This window comes from Stenella coeruleoalba, assembly GCF_951394435.1.
Source record: "Stenella coeruleoalba genome assembly, chromosome: 7".
NCBI lineage: Eukaryota > Metazoa > Chordata > Mammalia > Artiodactyla > Delphinidae > Stenella > Stenella coeruleoalba.
The window spans coordinates 95,805,515-95,818,351 of record NC_137153.1 but is presented as its reverse complement, the minus strand read 5'-3'; the positions used below and the strand labels follow the sequence as shown (position 1 = coordinate 95,818,351).

General features: G+C 35.6%; 1 protein-coding gene across 4 annotated transcripts in view; it reads right to left on the bottom strand.

The window, feature by feature from the left end:
- TMEM38B (transmembrane protein 38B) overlaps positions 1-12,837 on the bottom strand; it is a 69,987-nt gene that overhangs the window by 42,918 nt on the left and 14,232 nt on the right. For all 4 annotated transcript variants that reach the window (XM_079927077.1, XM_079927080.1, XM_079927079.1 and 1 more), the window contains exon 2: positions 5,989-6,145. In XM_079927077.1, coding sequence (XP_079783203.1) covers positions 5,989-6,145 — 157 coding nt within the window. The remainder of the gene's footprint in view (positions 1-5,988; positions 6,146-12,837) is intronic.

Genomic DNA, 12,837 nt, shown 5'->3' with positions numbered 1-12,837 from the left:
TGGTGGGAATGTAAATTGATACAGCCACTATGGAGAACAGTATGCAGGTTCCTTAAGAAACTAAAAATAGAACTACCATACAACCCAGCAATCCTACTACTGGGCATATACCTTGAGAAAACCATAATTCAAAAAGAGACACGTACCACAACGTTCACTGCAGCACTTTTTACAACAGCCAGGACATGGAAGCAATCTACGTGCCCATCAACAGATAAATGGATAAAGAAGATGTGGCAATATATAAATAGAATATTACTCAGCCATAAAAAGAAGCGAAATTGAGGTATTTGTAGTGAGGTGGATGGACCTGGAGTCTGTCATATAGAGTGAAGTAAGTCAGAAAGAGAAAAACAAATACCATATGCTTACACATATATATGGAATCTAAAAAAAAATGGTTCTGAAGAACCTGGGGGCAGGACAAGAATAAAGACGCAGACATAGAGAATGGACTTGAGGACATGGCGAGTGGTTAGGGTAAGCTGGGACGAAGTGAGAGAGTAGCACTGACATATATGCACTACCAAATGTAAAAGAGATAGCCTGTGGGAAGCAGCCGCATAGCACAGGGAGATCAGCTTGGTGCTTTGTGACCACCTAGAGGGGTCCGATAGGGAGGGTGGGAGGAAGATGCAAGAGTGAGGCGATATGGGGATATATGTATACGTACAGCTGATTCACTTTGTCATACAGCAGCAACTAACACAACATTGTAAATCAATTATACTCCAATAAAGATGTTAAAAATAAAATAAAATAAAACAGGATACAAGCAGGATGCGAGTTCACTGACAAATGAAAGCTAACCCAGTTTAAGTAGGAAAGACGAAATTAGAATTTAGGTTAATACCAAGAGCTGAGCTTCCCACGGTTAGTCTCTGAGAACTGTTTTCACCCTTCCTTAATTTTCCTCCTCTGACTACCAAAACAGTATGACTTAACTCGGCCAAAACAGAACAGTAAGTTAAATACAGTTCATATTAGTCCAATACAAGAGCTTTGCTCTTGCTCTTACTACTCTAACAAATTAATAATTTTATGTATATGCTTTGAAAAAGACTATTACAGAATGACAGACCTATAAAACTATACCTTTTGTTGTACTCTTCCTCATAAAAATGCAGTCTCAGTTATGCAAATGTGCAATATATAACTGATACTTGGAAGTTAAAGGAAAACAAAATGGGGCATAAAAATCAATACACAGAGAAATTATAAAATATTTATTCCCCCCCAGAAACAGTTTTCAAAAAAAAAATCCTATGAAAGGGTACACTGTCTTCCAAACTATTAAACATACTAGGACATACCAAGTTATTGTTTCCCTTTGCCAGTAGATGGTGCTAATCTCCAAATGTGAGCACTATGAGCTACTGTACTAAAGATGACCTTGCCAATAAGTACATTCACATACTCCCTTACTTTAGCTTGCTAGAGTTTAAAGTACATTACAAACATCATTTTAATTTCCCAAATTAAAATCAAATGAAGCAAAGATTACACATTTGTTCTCAACATTAAAACCTTGAAAAAGAAAACAGTAAAATATACTATGCCTTTAAGCAAGCATCATTTTTTATATTTAAGGGTCTGTGAGCACAAAGACAATGCCAGTATTTCCCAAGTCCAAAACAATACACTGTATAAGTGCAGACTAAAGCACTAGGTAGTCTAGGTTTGAATGCTGGCTCCAGCTACTAGATACCTGTGATTCCTTGGGCAAGTTATTTAACCCTTCTTGCCTCAGATTCCCCATTTATTAAATGAAAATAATAGAGAGCCTACCTCACCAGTTTCTTGTGAGGTTAAATGAGATAATAAATGTAAAGCACTTAGAAAAGTGTCTGTACTACATCAGTGGCTGCTCTTGTTGTTTTGTAATGCCCAACAACTAGAATCAATAAAAATGCTCATCAGAAGAATAAATAAAATACAGTTATTAATATTAATAGATTCTACAACAGTGAGAAGGAATGAATGTACTGTAGCTACTAGCAAAACACAGATGAATCTTAGTAACATAATGTTGAATGAAAAAAAGTCCTAGAGAACTATACAGAGCATAATACCCCATTTTAAAATAGGGCCAAAAACAAATAAAACTAAAAAAATCTATTGTTTATATATTCATATATAAAATATACACCTTTTTAAAAAATACAAACACAAAGATAAACACAGGGTAGAGGTTAACTGTGGAAAAAGTGCAGAGAGATGGGATTTGCGAGAGAAATATAAGTATATATATAAGTTATTGGTAAAGTCCAGTTCTTAGATTAAGTGCAATACAGTGGAGATGTAAATTATTACAACCATTTTGGGAAATGATTTCTCATTATCTAGTAGAGCTTAAAAATCACTTTCCCTGGGGCTTCCCTGGTTGCACAGTGGTTGAGAGTCTGCCTGCCGATGCAGGGGACACGGGTTCGTGCCCCGGTCCGGGAAGATCCCACATGCCGCGGAGCGGCTGGGCCCATGAGCCATGGCCGCTGAGCCTGCGCATCTGGAGCCTGTGCTCTGCAACGGGAGAGGCCACAGCAGTGAGAGGCCCGCGTACCGCAAAAAAAATAAAAAATAAAATAAAATAAAATAAATCACTTTCCCTATAACTCAGTAAATCTACTCTTAAGCTATATCAAGAGAAAATCTTACCCATGTACATCATGTTCTTAGCAATACTGTAACAGAAAAAATACTAGAAACAACTCTATGTCAACAGAGAAATGGATGAATATACGATGACAATTCATTCTGATAAGCTATACAGAAGTGAAAAGTAATAAATTACAAGCATACACAATAGACTGAATCTCAGGAACAGAGGCTGAACAAAAAAAGCAAGTCACTGAAAAATACATACATATGATTCCATTTATAAAATTTTCAAAAACTATATTATTTAGAAAAATATATGTCACAACTGCATAGAAAACTAAAGGAATGAAAGGTACAAAATTAAGGGTAATTGTTACCTATGAGTAAGGAAGAGAGAAGATGGGATCGGGCTGAGGGTGGAGGGTCACATGGGGACATCAAAACTAACGGCAACTGTTCTGGGAAGATGGTGGCAGCAGTAGTTGCCTAGATTTTGATCTCTTCAAATCCCCTCATAAAAACAGGGCAACTAGATAGCAAAGCCAAAATCCCATCCATAGCACTTACAACAAAACTATGTGACAAGGTATCCCTTTAAATCCCAAAATGCAAATGGGTAAAGGCAAATCACCAACATACATAGAACTAAACTGCTTGGCAGGAAGAAGAAAGCAGCAAGGTGGCAACTAATGGACCTAAGAACAAAACAGCTTCAAAATAGCTAATGGGAATTCACTAGAAGGCACAGCAGGCCAATCTGGAAAACAACAACAACAGCTGAAACTGGAAGGATTCTTACACTTCCAATACCAGGTGAGACAAAGGGTCCATGATAACGTCTGAAGGGGTTGGACCAATGTAGTCCCTGTGAACTCTGAAAACTGATCCACCCAGGCTCCCTTCTAGAACAAGTCCAATAATAAGAAGAAACTGCTGATGTAGAATCAAAACTGAGCAGGATAGAACAAAAGAAGGGGAAGGTCCAGACCAAACTGGGGAAGGGGAAAAGACCCAGGAAATCTCAGAAAGCAGGTCATCATCTTTTAATAAAATATTTTTGTAAGTGGCAATTCTTTTCTTAATCTAAATGATGGATATACAAGTTTTTATTATATCATAATTCTTTATACTCTGCATATTTTTATAAATGTTCCTTTGTACCTACTCAATATTAATTAAAACTTTTAAAAAACACATATTGTTCATAATGAAAAGTCTTCTTGGTTAAGATCATGCTAAGTTGAAATCCAGACCCTGTCATTTACCAACTCTTCAGGCCTCAATTTCCTCTTACGTAAAATGGGCATAATAAAAGATCTCAAGTTAACAAATAATTAAATACTATACTATTAATTCACTACATAAAAATGCATTTCTTATTTTCCATTTCTAACATATCTTTTTGTTTCAGCCAAGGAAGTATATATTTACAGACAAGTACTTTTATTTCATTTAGTGTATCACTAACCAAGATCTGTAATTTCTTGCTACTAATTATAGAACTCCCATATAACAGAACACAAGCTGTCCGTTCCTTTAGCAATGTACTTACTGAACTTAGAACAATACTTGGCACACAGTTAACAAAACAAAGTCCCTTCTCTGATAGGCTGTTATTCTAGTGGAGTGAGACAAACCAACGTGAGAAGAAATAAACAGACAACACATCATACAGTAATAAATCTAGGGGAAAAAAAAGAAGTATGATGTGATAGTCATGGGAGAGGAGGTGTTTTTTTCAGAGAAGATCTCTCCAAGAAAAGAAAATATGAGCCTTCTGGGAAAAGAACATCACAGAGAAAAGAGAGCAAGCACAAAGGCGCTGAGGCAGAAGAACATCTTTGTGTTCAAGAAATGGCAAAGCCAACGTGGCTAGCACAGACTGAGCAGGCGTACAGGAGAAAGACATTACAACAAAGAGAGTGGAAGGGGAAGATTTTATAGGGTCTTATAGGCTACGTTAAGAATTTTGAATTTTACTCGTAGTAAGATAAGAAACTATTGAGCATAGGAGTAATATGTTCCAACATTTTAAAATAATCACTTTATCTACTATGTGAAGAAAAGACTCAGGGGGATAATGAAAGAAGCAGCTAGAACACTTAGGAAGCTACTGCAACTGTCCAAGCAATAGTGGTAATTAGTGTACAGGAGCAGAAGTGGAAGTGATGAAAAGTGTCAGATTCTGGATATCCTACTTTTCATATAGTTTAAGCATCTACACACATAAAAAGAATTCTCCAAAATGTTAATATCCTTTTAAAATATTGCTATAGAAATAAAAGTCCTTGAGAAAGTGTTTTAAAACACATAGCAACTGGAAGAATATACTTTAAGGGATGGTTAAACAAATCAATGAGAGACAGTGGCTGTTAAGTGGCAAGGCTCCAAAGTCAAACTTCCTGGTTTTGGATCCTAGCTCAATCACTTACTAAATACGAAAATTTCAGCAAAGTTCCTCTATGCCTCAGATTTCTCATTTTTCAAATGGAAATAATAATAGCTACTTCATTGGACTCTGGTGATTAAACATGACAACGAATATAAAGAATTTAGCTGACATATGGTAATAACTCAATAAATATTAGCTATCAAATTTATTGTTCTACTCTTAATAGTTTCTACTGCCACTAGTTCCCACTATGTGTCCCATTGCTACTACTATTTATAATATTCCCTTTTATGACTGGTTACATATTCATTTAAAATCATCACAATAAAAATTAACTTCAAGTGCTCCTAATGTTACGTATTTCATTGCTATGGTTTCTAATCAAAAGCACGGTTTTTGCTTTAGGTATAACAAAGCTCTCTGATTTGTATTACACTTTTTTTCTTTAACTTGATGTATCATTCCTCTTAAAGATAACTGAAGCTGAATTTGCAAGAATCCAAAGCAATTCCTACTAACATTTTTTTTTCACTTCAAAACTAAATTCAAAATAAAATTAATGTTAAATTTCATAAGGCTCTGAAAAATCGAACAAAGAGTATGACAATTACCAAAAACAATTACCATAAATATCATGATCACTTGGACTTTTTGTGTAGTTGGCCACATTCTTGATTATCATGTTGTATAACTGTGTGTATAGGTTAGGTTCACAAGATCAACTGCTGGGGGTCAAATATTTGATGCCCTTTCATATTTGAAATGCTTCCACTAAAGAAACATAAGACAACAATACCTACCTCTGGGAGAGGATAAGGGAGAAGGGTGAGAAAGAGACATACTTTGCACTTAAAACCTTTGGCATTATTTGGGTTCCTTCCTTTGCACATGCATTAACTTTTAAGAATATAAAATATTTTTTAAAGAAAAAAATTCCATTTACTAACAATTTACAGATTTTTTTAAATGTCTCATAGTTCACCACAATGGCAGCTTACCAGATTGAAGATGCCAGTAATATATTAGTGCTGTTTGCAAGAAACCTCAATGGAGGCTCCCCAAGGAGTACACAAGATAAAATTCCTCCACCAAAGCAGTGGAGCATAGCAGTAAACCAGCTTGACAGAGGATTCTTCCATGCCACCGCCACTGCTCCTGAAATGATAAAGTAAATATGCCATCTGAGATACTGTATATTAAACAAGTCCTGAGGTACCAGTGGCACTAAACACACTTCTTAATTTCATAATTTTCTAGAACATACTCATAAGTGTGACAATCATGATCATCATAAAACATATCTTTTGTTCTTTAAATCAACACTGGAAATATTTTGTTAAGACATGGGTGACTTGGGCAACTTTAAAATACTCTGTTCAGGATCTTATTGCCAGTTTCCTAGTAGTACATTATTAAACACAATCTCCCCAACCACTGTCTCCTTTCATTCCCAACCCTACTGTAAGTATGCTGGTTAATATGTCAAAGTGATACATTAAGAAAAATTTATAATCTTAAGTACGTAAGAAAATAAAGCCTGAAATAAATAAACTAAATTTCAATATGACAGGCTTGAAATAGAATAACAAAATAAACCCAGAGGTGAAAGGCTGATGAGGAACAGGTATTTACATCATCTCAAATGTCTCCTAACAAATTATTTATTAATTACAGAGGGAAGTAATAACTTTACAGTGGACAAACCTTGCAGACATCACTGTAAACTAACAATATCAGGTGATTCCTGATATTATGCACTAAGACCACATCATCACTTCCATAGTATTTCTACCAAAAATGTATAACCTGAACTAATTTAATTATACACACTCAAATTGAGCATTATTCTGAAAAAAAACAACAACAGGGCTTCCCTGGTGGCGCAGTGGTTGAGAGTCCACCTGCCGATGCCGGGGACACGGGTTAGTGCCCCGGTCCGGGGAGATCCCACATGCCGCGGAGCGGTTGGGCCCGTGAGCCATGGCCGCTGAGCCTGCGTGTCCGGAGCCTGTGCTCCGCAATGGGAGAGGGCACAACAGTGAGTGGCACGCGTACGGCATAAAACAACAACAACAACAACAAACACCTAGCCTATATTTTAACAATGTCAAGGTCAAGGAACACACACAAAAAAGGCTGATGGAAAGTTCCAGATTAAATGACATTAAAGAGACAACTAAATGCAACGCATTTCCTAGATCATATCCCCAAGTGAGAAAGAACATCTATAAGAGACCTTTTTGGACAACTGATGAAATCTAAATATGGATTGTGGCTTTGATTACAGTATTGTATCACTGTTAAACTTCCTGATTTTGATAACTATAATGTGGTTCTTAAAATTAACACACTTAAGTAATCAGAAGTAACTGGGCAAAATGTCTCCAATTCACACTCAAGTGGTTCTGAAAAAATACTATGCACAGACAAAAACATCCAGAGAAGTGGTAAAGTACAAACTTCTAGTTATAAGATGAATAAGTTCTTGGGATCTGATGTACAGCATAATGACTGCAGTTAATAATACTGTATAGGGCTTCCCTGGTGGCGCAGTGGTTGAGAGTCCGCCTGCCGATGCAGGGAACACGGGTGCGTGCCCCGGTCCGGGAGGATCCCACATGCCGCGGAGCGGCTGGGCCCGTGAGCCATGGCCGCTGAGCCTGCGCGTCCGGAGCCTGTGCTCCGCAACGGGAGAGGCCACAACAGTGAGAGGCCCGTGTACCGCAAAAAAAACCCAAAAACAAACAAACAAAAAAATAATAATACTGTATAATAATATCTTATATACTTAAAATTTGCTGAGAATAGATTTTTAAGTGTTGTCACCACACATACACACACACACACGTGCACACACACACAAAAGGTAACTGTGAGGTGATGAATGTGCTAATTAACTTGATTGTGGTAATCACAATGTATTTGTATATCAAATCATCACATTGCACACTTTAAATATATATAATTTTGTCAACTATATGTCAATAAAGCTGGGAAAAAAATAAAATAAATGGGGCAAAATGTCAGTAGTTGGTGATTCTGAGTAAAGTATATAGAAGTTCCTTGACCTACTCTGGCAACTCTTCTGTAAGTGAAATTATTAAAGGAAAAAGTACAAGAAAAAAAAATTTTTTTAACCCAGCCAGAGAAATAGAAGCAAACTATAAAAATGAAAGTAGAAACTAATTAGATGCTAAAACAGGCAGATAGAGATAGGCAATCAATAAAGCCAACCCAAAGCTTTTCTTGGAAAAGACCAATAAAACAGAACATTGTTCAGCAAGTCTGAAAAATGGAGGGAAGAGGGGAAGGAATGAATATTAGAAGCAAAAAAAAAAAAAAAGGAAATAATTTTAGAGAGTTTTTTTATTATAAGAAAACATGCATTTAATCTAATAAATGTGAAGATATAGTTGAAATGGACAATTTTCCTAAAAAATGATATATTAGCAAAATTCCCTTACGAACAGGTAGAAACTTGAACATACAAATAACTACGGACAAAAGTTAGAGGGTAATCCAAGATCTATCTATCCTAAGAAAGGTGCTAGACCCAGATAAATTTATGCAAAACATTTACCAAATATTTTTTGATTACTCATTTTTATGTTATATAACCATTATAGAGTTTAGAAAAACTTTAATCAGTCTATAAACAATATAACTGCAGCATAAAAAATTATAGAGAAAAGAAAGAAGAGAGAAGGAGAGGGGAAGGAGGAAGGGAAAGAGTCAGGGAGGAAGGGAGGAGGGAAAGGAGGGAGGGAAGAAAAAAGAGAGGAAGAAGATACATTATAATTCTAACTTATGAGTATAGTGCACAAATACATCAATAATAAATTGAAACCTAGTTTTTCAAAAGAATAATATATCATAACCAAGTAGATTTTATCCAAAGAATTTAAGGAAGATTCAATAGTTAGAAATTCATTAAAATCATTCATTATAGGGCTTCCCTGGTGGCACAGTGGTTAAGGGTCCACCTGCCAGTGCAGGGGACATGGGTTCAAGCCCTGGTCCGGGAAGATCCCACATGCCGCGGAGTAACTAAGCTCGTGCGCCACAACTACTGAGCCTGCGCTCTAGAGCCTGTGAGCCACAACAACTGAGCCCACGCTCCTAGAGCCCATGCTCCACAAGAGAAGCCACCACAATGAGAAGCCTGCGCACCACAACGAAGAGTGGTCCCCGCTCATGGCAACTGTCGAAAGCCCATGCAGCAATGAGGACCCAACACAGCCAAAAATAAATAAATTAAATAAATACATTTTTTTAAAAAAGACATTTTTTCCAAATAAAGTCACGTTAAAAAAAAAAAAGTGCCTACCTCGGAATACAAGTTTGTTACCTTTAAAAAAAAATTATGCACTATACTAACAAATTATTATGATCACTCCTTTAGACAGAAAGTAAAAGGTCATTTGATAAAAATTCAACATTCCCCTTTAAAAAATCTAGCAATCTAAGAACAGAAAAGAGCCATAAAGGAAAAGATTTACAAGTTTGACATCATCAAAATTTAAAACTTCTACATAACAAAAGACTGGGATAAAATTTTTTTAACCAATAAGGCAAATTCCAACAAATCAATAGAAAAAGACAACAAACACAACAGAAAAATGGGCAAGTCACAAAGCAGAAACTATGAATGACTAATAAATATACCAAAAAACTAAACAAAGGAAAGTCCTCAACTCATCAGTAATTAAGGAAAAAGAAATTTTAAAAATATGTTATTTCATACACCTTCAATTGGCAAAAAAATTTACAGCTTAATATTAACAAATTATCAAAGGTGTGAAGAAATTCACATACTCTTGTGAGAATAAAAACAAGTAAAGCCATTTTGAAAAACAATTTGGCAGTTATCAATTAAAATTTTAAATTTAAAATTGACTCAAGTGCCCAAGGAGTGCCATACAAGAATATTAAAGCAGTGTTGTTCATAATGCTGTGAAAAAAATGAAAACAATCTAAATGACCATCATCAGAGGAAGAGTTAAACCATGATCATTTGCACTATGGAATACTATACAAGAGCAATTCAAGAGTGTGGTAGATCAACGTCAACATGGGAAGATCCCCAAGACATGCTGTTGAGTAAAAACAAGAAACCAAACACAATCATGTTGAAAAAAATTACAGCATGTAATTATTTATGGGCAAAAATGCAAACACTATTCATTTCTATAGGTACATACATTTACATGGAATGCACAGAAAAGGGTCTGCAATACACCAAAATGTTAACTGTTATTATCTCCTGAGAGAAGCTTAGGAGTAGGGAAGATGGTCAAAGGGGCTTTAAATTTATTTAATTATATTGATTATATTATTTAATTATATCTGAATTCTTTAAAATAAAGTGTTTGTTAATTGTATAATTAAATTAAAATTTAGCAAATTATGTCATAACCAATCTGAGGAATATAATGCATCGATTCAAAACAATGTAGCAGCTTTACATGCACTGACGTGACAAGAAGAAAATCATATTTATATGAATATGTACAGTAAGAAATCATTTACGGGGGAAAACAGAAAACTATACATTTCTATAGGTATGTACACATGCAGCTAATGCATAAAAGAAGGTCTGCAAGAATACCCAACCAAACTATTAACTGTTATTACCTCTTAGGGAGAGGCCCTTTTATGCAAAAACAAACAACAAAACAAACTATAGAAATGTATGTGTGAATTCAGTAGGGTAATATCGTCATACTTGTACTAACATGGGAATTCATCTCTATGTGCTCATGGGAAAAAAAAAAAAGAGGGAGATAAAAATTTAAATACTGCAACCCACCATTCCACACAATAAAATGTGCCCAGGAGTGAACATGAGTTGGAAGACGTAAATTTTCGATGGTGTGTATATATCGTCAAATGAAGTGATGCCAAGGTTTAATGATATGCATCTGGTGATAACTCAAGAAATGGTGACTTGTATCAATATGGAAGAAAAACTAGTTTTGAGAAACTTACTAAAAACCAGGATGTCTATCTCCAGTGCAGCAATTTCCCCTAAACTTAAGAATTATTCAAGAGTTATTTTGATGATACATGGCCATGCTATCTTTATAGAGTCAAACCCCTATGTAAGATGTGACACCACTATGTCTCTCTACACATATATATTGCTATCCATCAAAATACGTATACGGGCACTGTTCAGTATTGCCCTGTACGATGATGACTGTTTAGAACATTGGCTAGTCAGCATAATATATGAATATGATCTTTTCTTTTAGTCAGTGGACACTAGCTGCCTTACTGAGCCATTCTCACATTGAGAGGCAATACAGAGTGCTTAAGAATCCAGACTCTGGAGCTTAATTGCCAAGGTATAAATCCTGGCTCCAGCACTTACTCTCTGTGTAAAGTGAACAAGGTAACTGCTTTCCCACATCTTAAAAAAAAACAAACAAAACAGTAAGCAACAACTATTAGCTATCACTATTATTATAGAAGTAAATAGAAAAAAAAAGAAAATTACCCTTTCCTCTCTACTTCTACCCTTCAGTCACACTCATTTTCTGTAGGGTGGCAACTGCCAGACTTCTTTTTCTGTACTTATTTATACATGCACACCCCTTTTCCCCCTCAAGACCTTCTTCTCCCCCAACCTTGTCCTCGTGTGTGTTTGTCTGTGTGGGTGTGGGTGTGTCCCTCTCTCTCTCTCTCAGGCCATACCCTGGTTAGCTCTGCACACACATTCTGGAAATGGGAGCTCTAAGTGAATGAGAGTTACAATGGGCCCATCATTACACAGTTACTATGAAGACACATTCCAAAGTAACTGATTACTTCTGGTAAATATACAATTAGGGAATATGTCTGTATCCTCTGTATCCCTTAGGGTTGTTCTAATGGAAGATTTAGCATTACTATCATCCATCTGACACAACAATTAGGCTTAGGCAAATTCAAATATGCCAAAAAAGTTTTCCTTTGACCACTAAAACAATCCAAATCAAATTTACTAAATTTGATGCTTTCACACAAATTATTCACTCATGTAATATGCATTTCCAATTAAGTCTGTCAAAATAACTTTCCTTTTCCCTCAACTTTCACGGTATTTTATCCTTTCCTCTTAAAATATATCATGTTCTAGTTTTTGTTCACAAGTGTTAGCTCCACTATAAGACTGATATACCCCTTGAGACTCTAAGAAACTTTAGTATAAAGTAGATGCTCAACAAATGTTTATTGTACAACAGAAAAATATATGTGCAATATTTCAAGAGTGTTAAGTATGATAATTTTACTACCATTAATTTCCCTTAGTTTTATCACAAGTCACAGAGATAACTGTGATTACGTACCAGTTTTGTGACTCTTTGTAGGACCTCTAACCTCTCTTGGCTTAAACTTCAAGTTTCATAAAATGAGAATAACACATAACTTATAAGAACTTAAAATAAGAGAATATACATAAAAATACATATTTACTACCTAGTACATGTCAGACACTCTGTTGATTTGTGTGCTGAATGGATTGATCACTGACAAGAGAGAAAAGAGGCAAGGAGAATGCAACCCTTGGGCTGCTTCTGACTCAATTATCTGAGCCCAAGATATAATACTTTTGAGTTCTTACTGCAAAGCTGGGATGAGAATGACACATTATGGCACTGAAAAGGTACTCATAACCCCAACAGTCTTAAATCAATGAAACTAAGATTTTATTAGACCAAAAAAGAAAGGAAAAGAACAGAGTTAAAGGGAGGGTCTCTCTCATACCAGTCTTTTTTGCCTGATTTTCAAAATTATGTCAGCCAGAAATATTTCTCTAACTCAAACAGACCTTTCTTTAAAGCTTTCTTCAGTACACACACTAC